Source organism: Talpa occidentalis, unplaced genomic scaffold (genome assembly GCF_014898055.3).
Source record: "Talpa occidentalis isolate TD23 unplaced genomic scaffold, MPIMG_talOcc4v2.1 talOcc4.14, whole genome shotgun sequence".
NCBI lineage: Eukaryota > Metazoa > Chordata > Mammalia > Eulipotyphla > Talpidae > Talpa > Talpa occidentalis.
The window spans coordinates 44,989,983-45,016,075 of NW_023601433.1; the positions used below are offsets into that span (position 1 = coordinate 44,989,983).

A 26,093-nucleotide genomic window follows, 5' to 3' on the forward strand; every position below is an offset into this window, starting at 1 on the left:
ACATTGATTACAATACTGGCACAAGAATTGACATGCCAAGATCTTTAAAACCCCTTTGAAACCCAAGATCATACTATACCACCTTGGGAGAGACTATACACATATTAAGCCAATTTATAACTTCTATGTAAAATTGTGCAAATCATGTGTACAATTAGTAAAGGGATAACACAACAAACCACATTTCACAGATGAGGTCCAGGAATACAGTGGCAAGGCAGCATTGCTATTTAGGGCAGCCACTGGCAAAATCCTCAAATTCTTTCAAAGGGGTCTGTGTGTGTGTGTGTGTGTGTGTATTATCAACAACTGAGTGCTTTGCTATCAAGTGGGTTGCCAAGCGATTCTTTTAGTAGCTTACTCAAAAGTAAGTCTTGAGTTCATCTGATCTAGTTGAGTTCAAAAATAAATAACAACATATCCTTCAAAGTTGTTCTCATTTGGTAAATTATTCCTTTATTAAATCCTCTGCAGTCACCACAGCCTACATTACCTGGAAATTCACTTTCATGATGAAGGTGATGAACACAGTTGTTTAAGACCAAAGAGCAAAGCCTCAGCCTTATACCCCACAGCCCTGTGTGTTGGATCTGGCAACCCTACAGGGGCCCTCTTTATACTTCCTCAAGGTTTTTCCTCCCCCACTGTGATTCACCAACTCTTCCTCTTCCTGCCCCAAAGTGTGGGTGAATATCAAAAGGAAGATCCCTAATCACCATACCTCATTATCTGAGCATAGATGATTCTTAAAATACCACCTCTTAGAGTCTCAGTTTTCTAATCTACAGAATACATGTATTAAATATGGTGAGACTTATGGTCCCTCTTCCAGTGCATTAGCTCTGGAGGAGGAAAACATTTCCAAGGAGACAACACTAACTCCAAAAACTGTTCCTTTGTCTGAAAGTTGAAGCAAACAAGGGTCCTTTAGGAAATGTGATGTTTGTGCATGTGCCTGGATGTACTTAGAGTATTTGCATGCCATCAAGCGCCACCAAAACTAATCGATTGGGCACCATGCATTCCAAATCAGCAGAGAGAATAGAATTCCACAAGGGTTTCCTGGACATGGATGTAAATAGAACCACAAATAGAATCAGTCTGTCCCCATCTCATCTATGTCTCAGAGGCAAGCAGAACTGCCCTGGGGGCTTTGAAATACCAAATGCGTCTAAATCAGGTGTGCTTCTTTTTCTTTAAAGTGTATGGTAGAAAATGAAGGAGAAAAAGAGAGTTGGAAAGCCCTGCTTAAATATCCACCTAATCTCATAAATTTTTAAAGCATTTTGAACATGGAGGATTCATTACATACACTCCAAATGTTTTTCAAAATGTAACTGCTAATTAGGACTCAAAATGACTGTGAGATTGTACTAGACACTCTGACTAACGCTCCTGGAAATCCCAGCTTGACTGGCAGTGAAGTCACACCTCCTGTCCTATCCTCAGACACCAGGCCTGAGTCACCTCTGTGATGCTGGCTCTTCCAATTAATGGTGCAGGCTCCTTCCAGGCACTCACCGCTGCAGTAGCTGACGGCTTTGTGTTGTTATTTGGTCATGTCACATATAATTTAGTGTGCCTGTCAGGATGATGAGGAGACATGGCCTGTTTCTCACCCACATCTTCAATCTGTCAATCCAATGTCTTCTTCCTCAAAGCAGGAGGTTCCCAGCAGCTGCCTGCAGCCCCAATATTAAGTCACGACTCCTAGAGGACCTGTATGGACACTCAGCCCCACTACCTACCCGTCTGTTAGGACCACACTAACTATGCTTTTTCACAAGTGCCTTTCCCATAAAGAATGAGAGTCTGTCATGCCCAAGACTTGCATCGCCTGGACATAGACTCATATTAATCACGGTCACTCCACATTATAAGCACAGTCAGCTCTGGCAGAGTGCTTAATGGAATCAAACAAAAATATTACACTCACTGTGCACTGCCTTCGTGTTGTTGACAGCAAGCTGTTTCTTTCAGACGCACTCAGAGTTGTGTCTTTGATCAAGATTGGAAACACCAACCAGTCAGTTTGGCTGTAGGATTCTGGCAGCCTCTTTGAATCTCTAGAGAAGTTCTGATTTGAAAGAAAGGCTTTAGTTTGTGTCAGGAGCCTCCACAGAGCCTTGTAAATATGTCTTTCTGTCTTAGGGCACTATGCTCCCCTCAGATCTAAGCATTGTACTCTATGAGTTCAAAGCTATCTCCTGTGGATTTACACTCAATCAGTGATACAAAACAAAGCCTGACTTTCAGAGAAAAGTCTGGAAGAAATCCACATTCTGATTTTTGTTTGCAGGGGAGAGGTTGACTTCAGCACCTACCTCAGTACTTCCCAGCTCTCATTTAACATGGTCCCTCTATGTCTCTACTTAGCTCAGCAAGGATCAGCAAAATTTTCAGAAAATATAACCTTAATAAAATACTTTTATTATGGTTTGAAATTTTTATAGCAACCTGTATGCTCCCTAGAACAGGCTTGTCCACTTCTTTACAGGCACAGCTGCCTCCCGATGGGCCAAGTAGGACACAGGGCTTGTGGCTGGACGGTTCTGTGACTTGTTAGAAATAATCTTAGACCAGCCACATAATTGCTAAGTTTCAGTTTTCTCAACTATGAAGTAGGAATCATAACTTCTATCTATAGCAGATTTATTAGAATTAAATGACTTTTTAAAACTATTTATTTATGCATACAACAATGGGGTACAGGCCAAAGGTGCAGGGGGTGAGAGGATTCATCAGAGATAGAGTGGGGAACAGAACAGGCAGAATGACTGAAATACACTGCTGAGGGGGGCAGCAGGCAAGTCAGGAGAGGTCTGTTGTGCCATGTGGGTAGCTCCCTGGCCAGAGATTGAACTCATGCTGCAGTGGCTGCGAATAGCTTCATAGGTTGTGTCTTAACCCCTTGCACCACCAGGGAGGCCCTAGAATTAAATGACTTTTAATAGAAGTCATTGTATAGCTGTTCATTGATACCTTCAAGTATTTATTCCAAAATAGTTGAATCAAGCTCCACCTCTTACGTACAAATGAGATGTGGTTTGAACTTGGGACATAGACACTAGGAAGGCAAATGGACTTGGAGAATATAGTTTTCTACCTAACACCAAGCCCTTACCACATATAAGAACTATATGAAACATATTTTTAAATTGAGCCTCAAGAGAGGAACATGTTCTAGCAGATGTTACAGATGAGGAAGCTGCTGCCTAAAGAGACTTCATCAGTTGTCCATAATCTGGATGCTGCTGCTTGATGACCTGGCTTGGACTGGTTGTGGGAAAACTGAAACAACCTTGTTTAAATACAGCTCTGTCCCCTCTCAGCCTCTTCCTCTGCTGCCCAACCTTATTAAGAAGGAAAGCCAATGACCTAAAATCAAAGTAACCATCTAGAAAGTTTTTAAACAAGAGACCAACACAAAGCCTCATTGCTCAGAGGAGGCCACCTGACCCCACCACAAGCTGAGGTACATCCCACTGAGAAACAACCTCGCCTGCTGGGCATGGGGCCAGGAACTCCTCCTTGTATATTGGCTCTGTTCATGGCATTGTTTACAGGCACCCAGGTACAGATTGTCACTTGCCCATTTGCTGAAGGTCATGCTCCCTGATAAGACCTCAGATCTGTGTGCTCCAAGAACACGAATAAACAAAAACCAAAACAAAATTCTTCTACTGTTTCTTTGGTCACATTTATAACAATAACTTAAATGCTAGTTCTGTAAGAAGCAGGAAACTATGAAGAATAGAATATCTGGTTTAAAAAATCTATCTTTAGCAACCTGAAGTTAATCGTTGATTAAGTTGAAGAAATTTCCTGCTAAGTTTAATAAGCAAGGTCAAAGATTTAAGGTCATAATGAGGAAGAAAACACAGTGTTAAATCTATCATTGAACTGTGGTTCTGAATATTTTCAACTAAGATTAATCCTGGACCTTTTAAGACTGCTTAAACACACTGGACTTACATATAATAACACACACACACACACAATCTCATATACATATATGAATACATACTCTCACATCCTTGAGAAACAATCACACACATTATATATACAATCTCACACACACATGCTCACACACACTCAAGAAAAAATAGGGTAAAAAGTGAGATTCTGAAAAGACAGCAGTGAAAAGCAAAGATGAAAATAGCGACACTTTCCACAAATTCATCTGATAAAAGTCTAGAAAGGATGAATGAACAGGGAAGTGTTTTTATCTGGAGAAGTATCTGAATTAAATAACTGAAAAGATACAGGGTGGCTGAACATCTTTCAACCTTGTGCACCATCTATCAGCCCCCACAAGAACCACACAGTGACACACTGACTGTGTCCACCAATCAGCAAACGCTATAAGCCTGCGTGTGGAAGCACACAAAGTGTGTCCTCACACTGTCTTGCTCATTTAAAGTGAGTTCGGATGAAGGTATGCGCAGAAGTGACACCAAGAGTATTAAGTCTTGAAGAAGAACTTGAAAAGGAAATGATCTAAAGTCCTGTTTGCTGTGATACTCTGCAGTCCACACAAGACAGTGTTGTATGGTAAAGAAAGCCAAAGATGGGTTTGGGTTGCTTGGTATGAAGAAAGTCCCTAGAATACTAAGCCAGTCAAACTCACAACCATCTGAGCCCCCACAAACCCAGTTCACACCCCTGAAAACTGTATTTTCTTAAACCTTGTTGCACACATGTCTGAATCTTATAGCTGATTTTTAGTGGCCAGATTTTATAAACAAAAATGCTGAATTATCAAAAACTAGAATGAAAATATTACTCTTTTTAGAGTATGGATAATATGAGAGATCTGATGTATGCTGTACTATAAATAACAGCAGTAGCGGTATCTATGTGTTTTCCTCTGCTGAGGCATGGAAAAGTTGTGTGTGTTTTTCAGACTTTCTTCTACAAAATATCCTGGCAGGTTTTTAATCTGCAAGATGAAAGGATATGAATGAGCTCCTCATCATGACTATGGATTGCAGTGTGAAGTTGATCTTCTAAGTACAATAATTTCTTGCCTATGGCTTCACATTTTTCTCCAAGTTCTGCAGAAAAGATGTAAGATTCCTGGCAAGAGAAAAAAGAAAAAGATTATTTGTAAAGGATGGGCTTTTTCAGGGTCAGGAACACATCGGCACTTTATCCAGTAGTCCACAAAGGGAAGATGTTCCAGCAGAGCTCTTCCAGCTTCCACACCCTGGTATGATTATGCTAGAACCTTTGTCTCTCTTGGAGGTCGTTCTTGAGAAAACATGAACTGATTTCAAATTATTACCGATGGATAAATGGTGTCTATGTAGCTCCACAGATTACTTCCCTTATCTAGTTATTACAAAGTGCTATTTCCAGTATGTCAACTCCTAAAGTACATTGATCAAGGGAGAAGTCTGAGTCTTCCAGCTGCATCCACAGGCAGATTCATCATACAACAGGAATGTTAATCAGAGAGGAGCTGGGGCAAGTCACAGGAGCAATGGGGCTGATGTGTATGAACATAAATACTCCTTTAAGGTACAGAAATCTAATAGGACGCTGAACATATGTCTTCATACTGGTCAAACCGCCGAAAGCTAGATACGAATGAGATTTTAAATGCCATGTAGTGTTATTGTCTATATAGCCACTGCCACCACCACTATAGGTGTTCATTTCCTCTTCCCCACATCAGGACTTATGCTCCTTAAGTGCAGGATGATGGCGTGTGGCCATTGCTGGATGCAGAGCTCTTGGTGTGATGTCAGACACATGGCGAGCACAGTGTCAGGGCACCATGAATGTACAGTTGTGGAGCCTCCTCCTTCTCTAATATTCTCCCCTCCAACTAGTGTCCTAGCAAGGCTAGGAGAGTGCCCTTGTTAGGTCACTTTGCTGCATGTAACCATCACAGAGCTGAGTCCAACGCCAGCCTCCCACCACCTGGCATGAGACCCACACACAAATTGCTAGTTGTGTCCCCTCTACTCTCCCACATACAATATAATTTTCACAGCCATTGCACCCCTGTTCCTCCTGCCTGTCCCTGTTCCTCTACCCTTCTCTGAAACCCAACCTTTCCTTCCATGCCCCCAAAATGTTTCCACCTTGTCAAACAGCAATTCTGACAGGTGATAGGTTCTCACACGTGGCAAGGGCCATGGGTTGTGCGTTCATCCTCGGGCCACAAGTGTAGCACTGGAATATAGAAGGCACAGATTTTTTTAAAGAAAAGAATAAACAAGAAAAAGAGGAAAGAAAAGAAAAAAGGGAAGGAATCTTAGGATAAAAGAAAAGGAAAAAAAACACAAAACACAAAAAATGAACTTATAATTAAAACTTCACTAAATGTTAAAGGAAGTAATGTTTCCCAAATAATTGTCAAAGTTTTAGAAGATATATTAAAAATAATTTTGCATAAGGGAAGGTAGTAAAAATATATATTCATATTGAACTGTAGAGTTACTGCAAAAGCTGTAATTGATACCCAAAAATAACAAAATGCCCAAATGTAGTGATATTCAATGTTAAAACATCCTTAGAGTCATGGTTATATAACTTCATAATTTGTGTCCATTAGTAGCCATTAAATCTTTAAATCATTAATAACCATTAAATATGCAATTTAATATCCTCTGTTAAACTCCAGAATGCTTTAAGATTTATATCCCCAATGATGAACCATATTAGAAAAAGAAAGTGCTAATGCAAACTATGATAATTATTATAAATATTAGAAGAGTCTAATATAATCCAAGTAATAGTATGTACAAAAGAAGAGAAATCAAGTGACAACAACACATAGTTTTGAGAATAACGAACACAAATGAACAGGAGGGCATGTGAAGCACATATGAAGACTTACTCATAATTGGCTGCAGTAGTGGTGAGAAGACAGCAAACACAAAAATCACTATACATATTTTACTGAGCCTACAAGTAATAACTTTATCATGCAAAGATGCAGAATTACAAAATAGACAAGTTACATGGAAGTTGAGAAATGAACAATGAATAACATCATAATTATGCATGAAATAAAAGAGACACTGAGAAACCAAACATCTGGAGGAAAATGATTGACAGTGGTGAAACCACAAGTCATGCACGAAGGAGAAAAAATACAGTGTTAGTGGGGAAATTTACACAGTGAAGAATACACTTAAAGAGAAGAAAAACTTAGAACATGGAACCAAGGAATTTAAAATACTCTTAGATGGAAACAAATGACTCAATCATCTTAAGTCTAAAACAAATAAAAATCAGAGCTGAATTAAATCAATTTAAAATATGGTTGTAGATTTCTCCCTCAACACATAATCCTGGCTGGTTTTTCTTTTTAAATTGTGTACAGATAGACAGCAATTGTGTCAATTCGGGGAACCAATTTGAGACCAAATAGCAAGAACTTCAAATTGTTCATATCCTCAGATCCAATAATTCTACTTCTCAGAATGTATCAAGAAGAACATTTATATATTTAAATTTAAATAATTTGTATTAAGCCTTATAAATAAATATAGAAAAATATGTTAAATAAGATATATTTTAATAAGGCTAAAGTCATTGCATTAAAAGAGGAAATAACTTAAATATCTGACAATAAAGGGAGTAGTTAAAATTCTGGCACATACAATTTGCATTTAGCCATTAAAGTCATTTTAATACAAGAATATTTAATGATGAGGAAATACTCAAATAGGCAAAGCACTGAAATATTCACGGTTATTATTCCAAGGGGCAGTATTACAGCAAATTTTATTTTTTTCTCTCTACATTGTTGTATTTTCTGCATCTCTAAAATTTGAAGAGTTACCAAGAACACTAATTCAAACCACAGTGGAAAAGCACAGAGGAAATAGTTTTAAAGACAATTTTAAAGATTAAGAGAACACAAAGCCATAATGGAGCAGACAGCTCCAGTTTCGGGGGCCAGCAACAGAAGCTCTGATTGCTAGTCTCTCACAGGGCTGATTCTCGAACTACAGAATCTCTCCCAGGCTCCTGTGTTGTTGGCCTCACTGATTCTGATCCTGAACTGGGAGGACGTGAAAAGTGGCTTGCATGGGGCCTCCCCGGTGGCGCAGTGGTTGAGCGCTGGGCTGCGAAGCTGCCCGCGGCCTCTGCGGCGCCGGTTCCATCCCCGGCTGCTCCCCGGCCACCAGAGGAGGGTCCCACATGGCGCGCAGACCTCTCCTGCCGCCCGCTGCTCCCCTCAGCAGTGTACTTCGGTCCTTCTGCCTGCTCTGCTCCCCGCTCTGGCCTGGTGAATTCTCTCACCCTCCCGGACTTCTGACTGTACCCAGTGCATGTATAAACAAACAAACAAATAAACAAAACATGCCTCTATAAAATAAAAAAAAAAAAAAAAAGATACAAAAGCTTTTAAAAAAAAAAAAAAGAAAAGTGGCTTGCATGGGTATTATTTCAGGAGTTGGTGGCTTGACTCCAATATTCTCAGTTGGAGTCTTGGGAATAGAAAAAATAAGACCTAACCAAGAAGTGACAGCTCATGTGCCTGCAGATTCGCACATTTCTATGAATCTGACGAGAGATTCTGTTCTGGCCAAAGGAAACCTATCTGCCCAGAGGGCAGCGTGGGCCCACAGTCATAGGTATCACTGCATAAAGCTGCAGGGTTCCTGCCTGTCAACCCTACACTGAAGGGCTAAATGGAACTTTCACGTCATTTCCTTGCTGTGTCCAGAGCATACATGTGGCCACAGCAAATGGCCTTCCAGACCCTGGAATCTCTGCCAGCAAGAGAACGTTTATACATTCCCTTGGATGGGGAAGGGCCTTTGAGGGCCCTCGATGAACAGAACACAGAGAGGTAACATGCCTGGCTTCCAAAACCAGACAATAATAGGTGGTCACTTGCCCTGGAACTCAGCTACATGTTGCAAGGAAGCCTGAGGCACATGATGAACAGAGCACGTGTAGATGAATGGTTGAGAGTCCCAGCGGAGGCCCCAGTCATCAGACATGACTGGGACTGAACCTTCCAATGATTCCAGGCTCCATTTTCAAGTCATTCAACCAACACCTAGACATTGTGCAGCAGAGACATCCCTGCCCATAGTGCCCCCACTAAATTCCTGAGCCACATATCCATGCAAAGTATATATGGTTGTTTGAAATCACCAAGTTGGGGTGACTTGTTATGCAACCATAGTGGCTAGAGCAGTGGGCTACAGGGGTTGCACCCAACCCAGGATCCTGTGTGGATGGACTATTGAAAAATGTCAGCATACTCAGAGGTCCCTAGTTAGAATGATGCCAAGACTGACTAGTTCTTGAAACTCACTAGAGTGAATGACCGGCCTGGCCTCAGGGCATGAAGTGTTTAGCCATCCACACAGGGAGCTGTGGCTTTGAGGCAGAGAAGAGAAAGAAAGAAACTTTCATGAGCAGCCACCGTCACTGATCACTGGTTCTCAAGCCCCTGGCTCCTGGTGTGGGTTTTTAAATAATGAAGGTTCATATTCTGAGCAATTACTTGTTTGCAATAAGGCCTCGCTTCCCTCCAGGTTTGGGAGAAAGCCTCTTTCTTTAATGAACACTCAGCACAGCAAGGAGCTCCCACCACGAAAGGCAGAAGGGATTCACACTCGCATTGGGACACAATCACCCCAAGGAAGGAATGTCAAAACCACGGCACCATTTAAATGGCCCTGTCCTCAGTCTCCCCCAGAAGCATCCAGTGTTTTGTGATCCTGACTCTGAGAACACCTCCTGGAGTGTGTTCTTTTCAGTCACTAGGTATTAGGCTTTACTTGCTTGCAAGCCCCTGGAGGGAGAGCAGGGGGATTTACTATCTACTCTACACCCATTTCTAATATTTTATCTGCTTTATTTGTCTAAGCTTTGGTGGGAAGTTAAAAATCAGTAAAGAAAATGGGTGTCAAGTTTTGCTTGCTGGTTTGTCTTGAAAGAAAGGGAGCTTCTTTTCAAACTGTCTTCCATAACAGCCTTGGCATTTCTGTTTAGATAAAATAATGAACTTAAGTGAGGTGTACTGGTCAGGAGGCTCAGCTTGGAATACAACTAGGTAGGAAGTACATCCTCATCTTACACTCACCTTCTTCCCCAGGACATCAAGGCAGGCATTTACAAGGCCACCTCATGTGCAAATGTCACATCCTTCCCTAGAGCCAGCAAGGAACATAAGAACTATCTACTTCTGGGCCTCCCCTGGTGGCACAGTGGTTGAGCGCTGGGCTGCGAAGCTGCCTGCAGTCTCTGCAGCACCAGTTCGATCCTCAGCCGCTGGCAACAGTCCCACATGGTGCGCAGACCTCTCCTACCACCCGCTGCTCCCCTCAGCAGTGTACTTCATCAGTCTGCCTGTTCTGTTCCCCGCTCTGGCTCTGGTGAATTCTCTCACCCTCCTGTGCTTCTGACTGTACCCAGTGCTTGTATAAATCAATAAATAAATCTTTAAAAAAAGAAAAAGAACTATCTACTTCAGTTCCTCCTCTTACCTACAGGGAAAAGGTCTCAATCCTGTGACTTGCTGAAGGTAAAACAATGAGAAAGGCTGGGGTCTGAGATAAAGGTCTCCTCACATCTAGCCAGTTCTTTTCTCTGGATCTAACTGGGGCAAACACAGAAAGGGTTTTTGGGGGGCTAGCCCAGGGAGGGAGGGAGAGGGTCACAGAGTGATGACAGGAAGAAATCAGAAAGCAGAGAGCCCCTTCCACCTTTGGACCTCTGCAATATCTCCGAGTCTTGGAGGGCTCAAAGCTCAGTAAGGGGGCTGCTCGCTGCAGGACCCAGACACGGGGTGGAGAAGATAGCAACCAGAACAACTTAGGGTGCGATGGTGAGCTAGGGACCTTTAGCTGCATGTCTGTAAATCTGGACACAGAGGAAAGCAGATCAGTCACTAGGGAAAGACAGTGAGGATTTCTTTTTTCTGAGTAAGAATATGAGAGCCTTGATGTGTCATCCTTTCTCCCACCCTGGCAGATAGCAAATGAGCATTCCCTGAGCCACGTCCACTAGTTCATGCACTGGGCTCTGCCTGGTATGAAATTCATATAGTTCACTTCCAATTTTATTATTAAATGAAATGCAGAGAAAAAAACCCCACCCACATTGACTGCACAACTGATCCTTAATAATTAAGATATCATCCACTAGAAAGCCACTGGTTTCCTCCCTGAAATGGAATTTTGCAGGATTTGCAATTCTGACTGGATAAAGTACAGGTTGGTTGGCATTTCAAAGTGTCTCTGAAAATTCTCCAGTAATTTGCCCCACCAGGCAGTCTTTTCAGAAATTCAAATGATGATTTTTTTTTTCTTTCTATACATCCATCTCATCATCCAGCCAAAGAATAACACTTTCCCCATGGGTCAGAATGAAGCTGCCCTAGGGAAAGTGTCTCCTTGCTGAACCTTTCTCCCCTGCCCTTGCCTAGCACACCCTCTTTCTTCAAATCCTGCACATTCCACTTTTCCAGATATGTTCCAGGATCCCTGAATCTCCTCCCGCCTCAAAGCTAGGTTTGGGGTGTCCCTGCCACACTGTGGGGCTCTCTCAAGCACATCACCTCTTCAGTGCACATACACCTGCCTGGCCCCCCACAACATGCTAGCAGGGTGGCGCGCTGCCATTCCTATAGTCCCAGCATGAGCACGCTGCCTAGCTCTTAAAAAACGCTCAGTAAAAGTTGTTGGGAAAAAAGAATGAAGATTTCCTTTTCATCATGTCTTAAGGAAGATATGCTCTTTCTCTGACTCCATTACCCAAGGCACCCTCATGGAAAAATGTGAAATCCATAGAAGGGGAGGTTCCAGGTTCTCTGTAACACCCCAGGAAGGGTGGCACTGAGCAGAGAGGAGAAGCCAGGAAAAGACTGGGAGAAGGGTGGAGAAAGGAGGAAGAAGTGGAGAGACATGGACAAAGAAGACCTGGGAGGCACATGTTGCAGAGAAAGACATGTATAGAAGCGGCACTTGCTTCTCGGCCTTGTACTAGGGACTTGGGGGACATGGAAGGAGACACTTGAGGCAGACATGGGTGAGAGACCCATGGGGAGGATGACAATGGCAGCCTTGATCTTGATTTTGCTCCTTTCCTTCCATACTTGCCTGGTCCCTTCTGCCCCTTTCCTATAGGTCTCTGCCAGGAGGTGCCTTAGACTTGTGGCTAGATTTCAGGCCTCAGTAGCCCCCTTTGCGCCAATCCCATTTAGCTGGGAATTTACCCACGAGGGGATAAGTAACTTTGGGTGCTTCATGGGGAGACTATTTTAACTATATTCTTTCCCTTCTCTCTCTCTATTGAACACTGATTTTATTAAAGTTCTTTTCTACTGAAGGTCTTATGCACTAAGAGTATGTTTTGTCTTGATGCAGAAGGCAGAACCCATTTAGAGCGAGCAAGTTTGGGGGTCCTGGGGTTCCCCTCTGTCTACCCACTAACACTCTTTTTTAAAAAGATTTATTTATTCATTTACACAAGAACCGGGGTATAGGCCAGATGAGCAGGAGGGTGAGAGGATTCACCAGAGACAGAGCAGGGAACAGAACAGGCAGACTGACGAAATACACTGCTGAGGGGAGCAGCGGGAACGACAGGAGAGGTTTGCCAAGCCATGTGGGCCCCTCGCTGGCTGGCCGGGATTGAACTTGTGCTACAGAGGCTGTGGACAGCTTCGCAGCATGGTGCTCAACCGCCTGCACCACCAGGGGAGGCCCCCCACTAACACTCCTGCCAGAGTATAAAGAGCCACATAGTAACCCCATGAGGAGACTTCTCTGAACACAGTCCCCATGCCTGGGTGCAGACAGAAACAGCCTAGCCTGGGAAATCCCTTACCACTAAAGCAAGCAATGGGTCCCCTGTGCCTGCCATAGCACTTCTACACAACAGTGCCTTTTATCAGCCTCAGAAAAGCCCTAAATCTTTCCTACTATCCCTCCACACAGGTAGGATTCAGTAGCAACCACTCAGCCAGGCAATATTTCAAATATAATTTGCTTAACTCACCTCATGATCAAAACCTGTAGACTTGAATATTTAGGCAGAAATTTTCAGCTGTGTTGAATTAAAGCAGATGTCAAATTTCTGTCTCACTCACCAAACTCGGGTAACATGATTTAAAACAGAAAATAGAATTTCCTTGGTTGAGCAGGATTTTCCCATTAAAATGACTTCATAAAATCATGTATCTATAAAAGTTAATACCCAAACCCCCAAATATACCCAGTAGTTAGTCTGAGTGGATGTCCAAACCTCACACACTGGAGAAAAACTCGGCGGCATATGCATGGCCTGGGTCCCCAAGGACTTTTTTTTGCTAAGGAGTATTTCCCACAAAGCTAAGTTAAGTCCCTGCCTGTGAAATTTGGAAAAATATCAACATTTAAAGTTTTAAAGCTAGAGCTCATATTCAAAGGGCAAGGGATATATATTAATAATAATTGTTTTGATAAGAAAAATGTCTCATCAGGTTATATATAAAGGAGGAAATCAAATTTATTATTTTTGTTCTGAATAGAAAATGCATTTGAAATATTTAGATGAAATTGAGTAACTGCACTATATTTTGGGTTCAGTCACTAGGTCAAGAATATTTAAGTAGCTGATTTTTTGGAGTGCTGTCAAAAGTAGTTCTAAGGGAACAGGTAGTTGGTGCCTGAAATGAAACCAAAAAACCTCTGAAGTAAGAAGTATTGCCATGACCTAAAACTTAAATTGAGAAAAAAATCAGCAACCTGCCTTTCGGGTTTGCCCTTCCTGCATGAAATGCATTGTGCTGGGTACCATGCTTTAAAGTCATCAAAATTAGAAATCAGAGACATTCTGCAGGAGCAGGAGAGAGAAAGGGGATCAAAACAGGGGAGGGAAGAGTACAAGGGACTGTGGTATTGGTTCATGGGTGAATTGGTGGCGGGAGTTTTATGGGAACTATACCTAAGAGGAGAAAGTATACATTGTATAAAAATGAACAACGATGAAATATATATAAAGTATTATATTATTTATAATATATTATATATTTTTTATATATATATATATAAAATAAAGTCATCAATTGCTTTCCCTGTTGCTAGGCATCAGGGGTGTAGGAGAAGGAGCCCCCATCTTGGTTTGGCTAGCCTACTCTTTAACTCAACCAGTTTACTCAGATCCTGTTTTCCTTAGCCAGGTAATACAGCATTAGCAATAGATGCTTATCCAGAAAAATATTTAATTCTTCAAAGACAACCCATTAAAGCATTCATAACAAAAAACAGATGACCAAGCAAATCTTCCCTTATGGTCACGAAGCCATTTACATTTAAGGATTGTGCACCATAGCAGAATTTGAGTTTAAAACTAAAATTGCAGAAGCAGGCAGGCACTGCACACATACAACTTACAAATCAAAAATACGACTTGAGCTTCACAATGTTTGCTCCATTGTTAAGTTTCATTCCCTCTCCTATACCTTGAGGTGAACCAGATGTGAATACCACCATCCGTGAGCCTAGCTGATGCATTAAAGCATTTCCTTAGTTCAGTATTAAAATCACAGCCTTAAATATGTTCCTTTGGGCTGTTTTCCAAAATATTTGCTTGGTAAATATATTCCAGGAATGCTCTATGGTTTTCTTTCTTTTTTTTTCATTACCCACATAAAGAGTATTTACCTCAAACTCCTGTACATACCACAAAGACTATCTCTCACATCTATTTGAAATGGTTTTTAGAAGTATTCATCTTTCCACAAAAATTCAGAGTTCTACAATCATTGTGTAAATGGCAACAAGAGGCACAAATGAAGACCTCAAAAGTGCATCATTATTACTCCATGTAAATATAAATATTCATTTAAATATCCAGATTATATGGTTACACCCTGAGTAAATGCATTTTCTTTTTAAAAGCATCCAGATGTCACAAGTGGTAAGGAAAGCATCTGAAATAGTTAGACATCTTTAGGTCAGAGCAAGCAATGAACAGTCTTCTAGTATCTGCAGGCTTGTTATAGAGAAGAGGCTGAGAAAAGGGATCTGAATTTACAGAGTCACGTGATAAAGAAGTGATGAAAGAAGCAACTGCCTGTTAATTCATATATGTTACTTGGGCTATGGTTTCTAGTTTACATGATAGAAATATTTGAAAAGCTATATGTTGTAGTCCCATGATCATTCAAGAGAATTTGGACTATATTCCTTTTAGCACAGTGTTGAACATCAAAGGTAAATAACACCAAACAATACTAGAACCTTCTGGGGGGGAAATCTATTTTTAAATGAGATCTACAGCATTAAAAAGTAACTACACTATCTCTATGTAACACTAGGTGAAGATTCTGGGGATAGTGACATCAAACCATAAGACTTTTGTATACATTTTTTAAAACTGTAAATTGGACACCACTGGGGGAGTCCATTGAAGGGGAAACTGTTCTGCCAGGTGCATGCTGCTGAGAAGAACCCATGACCACGAGTCAAGGGGGAACTTTGAGAACAGAATTAACTTGAGAAAAGAATCAAATGGCCACTTTCATTTGTGTCCATTTGAGATTTAAAAAAAAAAAATTTCTAGATGTGCCATTAAGCTGTGCCTTTAAGAGACTACTAAATTCCTTATTCTAATGCTGAGGCTTCCCCCTGGTTCTGGATGTCACCCTTTATAAGTGGCAAACTCTTCACCCCCAGGTGGGAGTTCCAGAACCCTAGCCCAAGCCTCATGCCTGTTCAGAGAGAGCAACAAAGACAGGCAGGAAGTTCTGACAACTAGTGGAGGACAGGAAGCTCCTGACTAACTGCCCTCGTCCCCCAAGGTGAGGGAATAAGATGCAGCTGCACCATGACAAAGAGGCACAGTGTTAGTTCATTTTCCAGAAATGGATTAAAAAAAAATTTCTCTGCTACTCAAAGGAAACCACTGCCTGTTGGGTAGATAATCTTCTATGTCACAAGTGTGGCAAATGAGTCCTCACCCTCCCGGTAGTGACTGTCCCTACTGATCCCTCCAGTGTTCATCAGGGAGTGACAAGGAATTTCCAAGGTGTATGAGGCTCCAAAGGCCCCCAAGGGTTTTTCCTCAGAAGCAGTGAACTATTTTTAATTAGTGGAAGAAGTGCCACAATTAGACCCTGCAGCACAGAAAGTGGTTCCATACCTTTCCAACAGGAGGGGAAGCGTGCATCAAAGGAGTTCACTTCCTTTCCTTGGGCAGGTGAGGGAGGCTGACAGCCTGAGAGCATTAATTAATGGAAAGAACCAGCAGGAGCCAGCTAACTGGCAACAGGAGAAGCCCCTCCCTGTCCCACCAGCCAGGTGCCAGGTAAGACTCGCTCCCTCTCTGCTCAGTGACCAAGGAGACCCCCCATGAGCCTAGGCTTTCCCTTCCTACGGAGTTGTCTGTTCCTAAACCTCCCTGTGCCTGTTGCCTTTATAAATGTAATTACATCATTTCAATAAATACTATGCAAAGTGTGAAAAGACTCCATACAAATCAAGTTTAAAACCTTAGAGAAACTCAAAAATATTGAAGAGAGGCAGAGGAAGAGACTGGGCATTGCCCTGCAAGTGCCCTTTAAATTTCCAGTCCACTTTAAAGAAAAGCAAACTGGAAATCATCCGTGTTGCACTGTGGTCAGGTGGATGCCAGGACAGAGTAGAAAACCAAGACTAGCAGGCAGCAGGCCTGTACAAATGCACAGCAGTGGTCCCACATGAAATGTTTAGTACATAAAATGAAAATTGTGTTTTGGGTTGTAAAAAAAAAATATGTAAAATGCACATGTGTCATTTTTATGATTCTCTGTTTTTTTGTTTTTTTATCAATCTACCAATTTCTGATACTGATTGCTTCTACTGTTCTACTCTTTGGGGTAAATAACTGGACTTGAGATTCACTAAATTGGAATCAAGTTAGAACTTCCCGTTGTCACCTACCTCACTCTTTTTGCTTTCTCCCCAAAGGCATCAGTCAAAAGGAATAAATCCACCTGATAGGTAAAAGTGAGCATTTTCGGGCCTCCCCTGCTGGCGCAGCGGTTGAGCGCTAGGCTGCGGAGCTGCCCATGGCCTCTGTAGCACCGGTTTGGTCCGCAGGCACCGGCGAGGGTCCCACATGGTGCTCAGACCTCTCCTGCCGTACCCGCTGCTCCCCTCAGGAGTGTATTTGGTCAGTCTGTCTGTTCTGTTCCCTGCTCTGGCTCTGGTGAATTCTCTCACCCTCAGGCGCTTCAGAGTGTACCCAGTGCTTATATAAATAAATAAATAAATCTTTAAAAAAAAAAAGAAAAAGTGAGCATTTTCGCTGGAAGTTGTCACAAACTCAGATGTGGAAAAACTATTAAGAAATCAGTTCATTCAGAGCCTGCTTTTTTTACCCTAGTTCAATGGTGAGGCAGTTGATGCTTTGAGAGCTCAAGTGAGCTTTGGGATATTCTAGAGCCAGGAAGTAACAGAGAAGAGAAAGAATCAGCTCAGAATTTGCCATGACAGAAAGAAAACCCTTTTGCCCACTGGAGATATTTCCAGAATTAGAAATAAGGTTAAGGTGGTTGAAGATACATGTCTTTGCCACCAATCCCTTTTTCCAGCTTTCTTTTCACATGGAAGAATGGTAGATATCAACAATTTTTGAAGACCTAGAATAATACAATCCATGAAGTTGCACTGTCTCTTGTGTCTTATTGCTAATTGCTTCCATCACAGACATCTGAACACACTGGCTATTCAAATACTGCATGAAATGGCTCAAAGGCGCCAGATCTTTAGACCTCATTTAGCCTTCTGGGTGGCAGCTACCTACTGGCTGGAAAGAGAAGCAGCAGGGGTGAGAAGGCAGGAGAGAGTGAATCTGTCCAGGAAACTCCATGGGAGTGGACCCCACTTTGTAGTAGAAATAGAAAGCACCCCAGCAGGACAGGCTGCAGACAGGAAAGAAAGAATTACGCAGGTATTATGGTCAGAACAGGGAGCACAAAAGAGCAACTTCACAGAGGAGGAAGCTGGCTCCCTGATTTCCCCAGCTCCTGTCTGGCCCCCATGCAATTTCTGGAAGGTCTAAAAGCCAGGGCCAAGAGCAACTGATTGTTTCCAGAGTTGGAGGAAAGGCTTGGAGGAGAACTGTAATGAAACTGAAAAAGAAGAGAGCTCTTATAATTTAAGGAAGCGCTTGCTAAAATTGGCCCTCAGCCCTGTTGCTAATTTCCTCTATAACAAAGCCCGAAGCAAATTACTTTGCCTTCATGGGCCCAGCTGTAAAATGGGGGAAATGGTGCTGAGCAGCCTTGTAGGGACCATAAACACACTGAAAGCTTTAATTAATGACAAAGCTCTTGTGACAACAAAGTACAACTAAAATGCACAGAACCACATTGGCCAGATAAGCACAGTGAAGGTTTTGAAAATCCTCTCCCCATGGACCTCTGTAAGAAGTCAGCAATTTTTTGTGGAAGATTTGGGTAAAAAAGAAATTGACTGCCTTCAGGGCATCATGCTTGAATAGAGAAAGCAGAGTGAGATGGCCAGACACAGCAGGGAGTTCCAATGCAAAACCAACTCAGCACTGCAGAGCAAATAGACATTTTAGCCACAGGATAAAAACACAAGTAGCCAGGCTTCAGTGACTCCCTGGAAAATCGAAGCAGGAAAACAAAAACACCTTCCTAAGGAGACCCTTGCTTATTGTTTCTCTGCGCCTTCAGTAGACTCACCATCTTCCATCCAAACACAAACATGATTTTTCCTTTTTTCAACCTTTCTTCTCTTGGATATCTGCCACTAATTCATTGCTCACTTCTGCTTCTTGATAAAGGAAGACAGGTATATTGTTTTCAAAAGTCTTGGACATACTTGTGATTCCAAAAGGAGAGATAAAACACCACACACAATTTAAACCTCTGCTGTGTATGCATCACACCATTTTATTTTATTATTATTTTTTTTATATAGAGGCATGCTTTATTTATTTGTTTGCTGGTTTGTTTGTTTTGTTTATACATGCACTGGGTACAGTCAGAAGCGCGGGAGGGTGAGAGAATTCACCAGAGCCAGAGCGGGGAGCAGAGCAGGCAGAAGGACCGAAGTACACTGCTGAGGGGAGCAGCGGGTGGCAGGAGAGGTCTGCACGCCATGTGAGACCCTCCTCCGGCGGCCGGGGAGCAGCCGGGGATCGAACCGGCGCCGCAGAGGCCGCGGGCAGCTTCGCAACCCAGTGCTCAACCGCTGCGCCACCGGGGAGGCCCTGCATCACACCATTTTAAACACATCTATTTTATTTATATCTTCACAGGCCAGAGTTTTCATTTTCTTAGGTGGGGGGTGTTTTGTTGTTTTTGTCTTAACAGGTGAGGAAATGCAGCCTATGAATGGCCTAGGTAGGATTACCAAACTGTGCTGTCTTCTGATGGTCCCAAAATTGTGTTTTAAATAGGTAGATGTTGTTTTTAAAACTTCTGTAAATGTTCATTCACCTTTCTGGGGTATCAAGTTATAGACAAGAACATATCTAGATGTTTATTTTAGATCTAAATGTCATGCAACTACCAACAACACAATCAAGATACAGAACAGTCCTACCCGTCTCTCCCCACTCCCAGATTCCTTCATGTGACTCTTTGGGATCAACCCCATTCTCCAGTTCCTGGCAATAACATCTCTGCTTTCTGTTCCCAAAATTTTGCTCTTTCCACAAACATCTATCATCTTAACATTCCTGGCATGACTTTGAAGGATACCTGGCCCAGAAATGTAAACCCAAAAAAGCAAAGTAGGTGCTGCACATGGGACGGGCAGGTGATGTGCAGCCATCCCAGACTGGGCTCAGGTTGATTCTGGCAAATAGAAAGAGAATTTTGAAGCCTTTGGGATTTCTAACCTGCCTTTAATGCTGGATCAGGGAACTGGAAACATAAGCAGACCAGCAGGCAGGGAGACAGGCAGGCAGCAACTGAGCCCTAGGCCCCTGGAATCTCTCTTTTTTTTTTTTTTGGTGGGACCCTCGCCGGTGGCCAGGGAACGAACCGGTGCTGCAGAGGCTGCAGGCAGCCTCGCAGCCTAGCGTTCAACCACTGCGCCAGCAGGGAAGGCCCTGGAGTCTCTTCTTTATTCCTCTCACCCAGGTGTCTGTAGTTACATATACATGAGCCCTGTGCTCTCTGGCTTCTTGGTCCAAGTGTCTGTGTTCCTAGGTGGAGGCACCCTGTGTTGGCGCTCCCAAGTGCTTTTTGCCATAACACATTATCATGTGTGGGTAATGCAACATGAGAGGCACGCAAAGCCGCAGGTGATGATAGTAGAGGCTGGTGCCGGAAGGTGAAAAAGATCCTGAGTACCCCCATGTTCCCTACAGCAGGGCAGGGACCGGCAGAAGGCCCCGAAAATTAGCAAGAGCTTTTAGGTCCCCCTGCTCTCCCACACCCCCAAGAAGGCAACAAAAACTATTATAGTATATATCCAGTGTATGGTCAGGAAGGACCACTGAGCAGGTTTTCTAGGATCCAGCAGACCAGGTAAAGGAGGAGTCAGAGTCCTCAGTGGTTTTCTGCAGGTTTTTACTGGGATTTACCCGGTACACAGCAGGCAGGGGTGCCGGGGGGCCGGGAGGCTGGCAGGCCTCCCAACCCCTAACAAGGCTTCACTCTATCTGGGCTCTCCGGCCTTCTCTCACATTCTCTCTGCTCTTCTCATGGCTCTGCTTCTCTCTCGGCTTCTGCTGGCGTCCCTGTGACGCTGCCCTCAAAAGCCCAGTCTCAGCCCAGGTGAATCCCATCTACCTATGCCCACACCCTACTCCAGGTGTCCACCATCAGGCATGCATTCAGGACCACAAGGGATCCATGATCTATCCTGATGGCGGAAGGGCAGAAAAGCCTGACATTTTTCCTTACCCTACATCCAGCATTTCAGTTACTGGAGAGGTGCTGAGGGTGGGGGAGGGAGGGCTTCTGGAAGGTCATGGAGCTCAGAGAAGCAGTCACTATAGTACTTCTGTAGCCAGATCCCCTCCACCTTGCAATAGAAAATATCTGTAGACTAAAAATTAGGAATAAGTAGAATTAAACTCTAACCACTCTTGCATTTCCTCTTCAGGGCTGTTAAATCATTAAATCATATTCGCGTTTTAGGATTAACTGTTAACTCACTGAATTGCACCCCCTATTCCCTCCTTAACATTTAACTGGCTCCACCTGCATTACTAACAACTTGGAAAACTGATTGTGTTACATCCCTAACAAAATTCTCTGTGTCCCCCTGAGTTAATAGTGGCATCAGGAACAAACATCTGCTGATTGCTGAGAAAACACCCTGCTGGGAAAGTCACACACCTTGACTCCTGGGTCACCTAGACTGCCCAGCACTTCCTTGGACCAAAATGTAAAGACCTGCACCCTGCTCATATTCCATCACCCCTTATATAATCCCAGCACTCCCACCACTAGGGAGCCAGTTTTGGGGTGCCTATCCTGCTGATCCCTTGATGGTCATCTCAAATAAAGTCCTTCACTCTGAAGTCCTTCCTTTTAGGCAAACATAGCTCTATTTCCCTATAGCCAAATGGCAAGTGGTTCTAACCTTATACAGGAAGAATAACACTTCTATATCTGGGAAAGTCATCCCCCAGAGAGCCTGGAGGGACGCATGGACACAGTGCAGAAGGGAGGGACGGAGGTGAAAGGAGGGGAGGGAGCTCTTGGGAGCACACTTTGAAGAGCCAGTTCAATCTTCAAAGCCTTGGCCCAGGACACCTCCATTCATACCAGAATATTCAAGTCATCCAACTGCCACAGGTGGCAAGGTTTCGACAACTCTACCAAGACCTGCAGCAGCTAGATTTAGGGGGAGAATTCTACCTACTGCACTTCTGCTAACTCACAAAGAAGGTGAGATCATCTATACTTTAATTTAGAGCCGAATTTTATGAGGTCAACAGGACTCTATAGAGTGGCAACAGCCTGCTTTGGAGTAGCAAAGTGAATATTTGTTATTCAATTCAAATATTGAATTCAAGGATGAATTTTCCAAGCTGTGCAAAAAGCAGTGACTATAAGTACATGTTGTCAGCAAGCGTCTGCCCTGTAAAACCAATGTCCCTCAGTCAGCACAGGGGTGGGTGTACTTAGGTGGGGGTGTCATGACCAAGACCTAGGGAGAGTCTAGCACCAAAGGTGAGGCATGAATAGGAAGTGACACATCCCTCCAACCTCACCATGCTTTTATTTCCTCTCAATAGTCAGAACCTGGAAGCCTGGTTAGAAAAAGCTCCAAGGGCTCCTGTCATGGAGCTGAAATTGGAAAAAAAACAATTCTCAAGTCCTTTCGTTAAAGAGAATATTATTGGAGGGGAAAGTGAGTGAAAGGGAAGGGCAGGGAAGACAGAGAGGGAGGCTGGGCAGAAAGAGGAGATCATCTTTGTCACTCTGGTCAACCTTATGGTAAAGTGCTAAATGAACCCTCATTTTAATTTGTAACACACAGGGTCTCCCTGGTGATGCAGCGGTTGAGCGCTGGGCTGAGAAGCTGCCCACAGCCTCTGCAGCGCCGGTGCGATCCCTGGCCACCAGCAAGGGTCCCACATGGCACACAGACCTCTCCTGCCGCACCCGCTGCTCCCCTCAGCAGTGTATTTCGTCAGTCTGTCTGTTCTGTTCCCTGCTCTGGCTCTGGTGAATTCTCTCACCCTCCCACGCTTCTGACTATACCCAGTGCTTGTATTAATTAATTAATTAATTAATTAGTTAAAAATAAAAATAATAATTTGTAACACACATATCATAGGCCAAGTATTAGGGTTTTTTTTTTTTTTTTAAATGAAATGAGTAGAGTACAAGCATTCATGATGATTTAGGTTTGGCAAAAACAATGAATGGGTTATACACATGTCTTTGAATGTTTGATTCTAACAGAAAATGATATGATATAGATTTTAAATATATGATATATCACATGCATATTATAACTCTGCTCTATATGACATGTATATGTTCTATATGGTAGTTATTAGACTATATATTCCAACTGTAGCCATTAAATTTAGCTCTTTTTAAATTTCTGCAAAAATGCCACATTAGGGCCTCCCCGGTGGCGCAGTGGTTGAGCACTGGGTTGCGAAGCTGCCTGCAGCCTCTGCAGTGCTGGTTCAATCCCCGGCCACCAGGCGAGGGTCCCACATGGTGCACAGACCTCTCCTGCCGCCCGCTGCTCCCCTCAGCAGTGTACTTCGGTCCTTCTGCCTGCTCTGCTCCCCGCTCTGGCTCTGGTGAATTCTCTCACCCTCCTGCGCTTCTGACAGTACCCAGTGCTTGTATAAATAAATAAATAAATAAATCTTAAAAAAAAAAATTCTTAGAAAAAAAAAAGCCACATTATTTCATAATCATGTCTAGAGTTATTAAAAACTTTAAAGTCTGTACATTTCAATGGGAAGCCCTCCCACTCCTGTTGCTCCCATTTGGAAAGTGGTACCAAAGCACCTCTCAGAGTAGGGCCCCTGCTGTGACTGGGGGGACAGACAGACCTCTTTCTGTTCAGTGATGGCACAGTGAGGCGAGGTGGTCAGGTGAGCCTTCCACTCTTCGAGGGCCTCCAAAGGGGTCTTCCTCTCATGTTCACAGTGCAGCCTAGGGGGGATGGCTCCCCCTAAGTCATCCACCTGCTTCTCATCATCTGCAGACTGGTTATCCCTGCCCTCCTGGAGCTGCAGGCTCTGGATAAACAACTGGCAAGCTTCCAAGTCAGCTTCCCATACTTTTCCAAGCAGTGGACACTTGCAGCTAAAGCAAAGGAGAAACAAATAATGATTAATAAAAATTAATTCAGTGATGTTTCATCATACCCAGTCAATAGCTTGTCTACCGGGCTAAAAGTTAGCAAATTACCATACAGTTAACATCTTAAGTTTACATGGTGATGAAGTGTTTCAACCAGAAGATTTAGAGGGGCAAAATTTGCATACTTTCAAGTAACAGTGAGATAATTATAGGTTCTTTTTTTGCTGTTTGGTCTGCAAGGATACTTAGGAGCCTGTGTGTTTTACTAGACTCAGTGACCCAATACAACACAGTCCCCGCTCGTGTCTGTGCTCTCGGCCTGCAGACTTTGAGTTCCCACACCTACCCAAGTCTTCCTGTAGCTTCCATGTGCTGTTCCATCTGTCTACAATATCCCTCCTCTGCCATATCCTACCAATGCATTCTCATCCAGGCAATTAAATAAGTGAAGTAGTATAGGAATGAAAGGAACCATGACAAGTGATAATCAGCCTCAGTGGCAGAAAGTAAGAGAGTTATGGACATTGACTAGTAGGAAAACATATCCTTTTCAGAAGGTCTTTCATCAGCTATAAGGAATGCAGAGTCAATGTTAACAACTAGTTTGATTTTTCATGGAAAGTCCAAAATCAGGGATTTTTAATAAAAATGTGTACTTTTCACCCCCCATTTAGCTTCAAGATAGACATTTTCTATACAATGACTTCCATTTAGTAATCCTTCTTTCTACTCCATCTAATCTACAATTTGGTTTAATAATACATTTGAATTTTAGTTACTTTATTTTTCATTTTTAAGATTTTTTCTTCTCTTTCATATATTTCAGTTTGTTACTGATATTATCCATCATGTCCTTTATTTTCTGAACATATTAATCATCATTAGTTTAAAGCCCATGTCTCTCAGTGATGCATCCAGAGGAAAATGAGGCAGAAGCAATCTGAGAAGAGATATTAGCTAGGAATTTTCAAACATTGACAAAGGACATCAAACTACAGACTCAAGAAGCACTACCATCTCAAAGCAGAAGGGGGAGGGGAAGAAAAATGCCAAATAAAACTGCTTAGTAATGGAGTTATCATAGTGAACACCAGAGGCAGACCAAAATACTTAAAAGCAACCAGAAAAAAAAAAAAAAAAGACATTCACTTCAAAGGACAATAATGTGGATTACAGAAAAGTGGAAGCCAGGAGAAAATAAAACATATTGAAAACGCTGAGAGAAAATAACTGCCAATCTAGATTATAAATCATTTCCAATTTCTTTCAGAAATAAAAATAAAATAAAGATATTTTCAGATAAATATAAACTGAAAGTATTCCTTGGCAGCATAGCCATAATAAAAGGATCCCAGATGGAAGCAAGGGCATCCACAAGAAAATAAAAAAAAACTAAACAAAAACCACAATGGGGAGAGTAAGTAACCAGAATAAGTAGGTGACTTTCGATGCAAAAAACAGCAATATTAATTTTCTTTTCAGTCTAAAATATATGTAAAATTTAAATACATGACATCCAGCACTAAGGGAAGGAGGGACAAAAATTAAAATAGTCTCAGTTCTTGTGTGATCCAGAAAGTTGTAGAAATATTCGTTATATTAATCTCTAAAAAGTCAAGGATTCATACTGACCCCTTTATGGTGATTATAAAACACATTAAAAACTTTAAAAATTAATAGATATTAAATATAAGTATTAAGTATTGCTTAAGTGTTGCTTTGGGAAAGCAGTAGAAGAGTCAAGAATAGACATAATACAGATGGGAAAATGGTAACAGAAATATTTTTAGCAAAACTTATTAGGAATTACATTAAATATGAATCAAAAAATATTGTATTTAAAACGCAAAGATGTTAGACTAGAGTAGAAAAATGGAAATCCAATTATATGCTGCTTACTAGAGACATGTTAAATATGAGAATACAAACAGGTTGCAAATAAAGGATGGGAATAATATGCTATTGTAATTTATAATAAGAAACATACATTTGGTCTTCAACCTCTTTTCTGACACAGATCCTAAAACTCCTGGAATCTCCCAAGTGATGAATGCAACAAAGATGTCTCTTATTATGTTAATGAGGTGACCATTGGAAAGTCTGTAAGGATAGGGGCTGGTTTCCAGGGGAGCCAACCACAAGATTAGAGGATTGGAATTTCCAGTCCCAGCTCTAGCCCTCTAGAGAGCAGAAATGGAGTAGAGACTGAATTTAATTGTCAGTGGCCCGTGATTTAGTCAGTCATGCCTAAGTAATGAAGAGTCCATAAAAACCCAAGAGGGAGGGTTTGGAGAGCTGCCAGTCAGTGAAGGCATGGAGATCTGGAAAGAGTAGCTCACACGCCGAGACCATGCATGAAAGTTCAGTGCCCCTTCCT

The 26,093-nt window shown here is 42.4% G+C and overlaps 1 protein-coding gene across 1 annotated transcript in view; it reads right to left on the reverse strand.

The window, feature by feature from the left end:
• Positions 1–2,435: 2,435 nt before the first annotated feature.
• Positions 2,436–26,093, reverse strand: part of DISC1 (DISC1 scaffold protein) — a 315,559-nt gene continuing 291,901 nt past the window's right edge. The window contains exons 11-12 of the mRNA XM_054694671.1: positions 23,464–23,719; positions 2,436–5,079 (exon numbers count right to left, since the gene is read on the reverse strand). Of these exons, the coding sequence (XP_054550646.1) occupies positions 4,915–5,079; positions 23,464–23,719 (421 nt within the window). The 3' untranslated portion in view covers positions 2,436–4,914. The remainder of the gene's footprint in view (positions 5,080–23,463; positions 23,720–26,093) is intronic.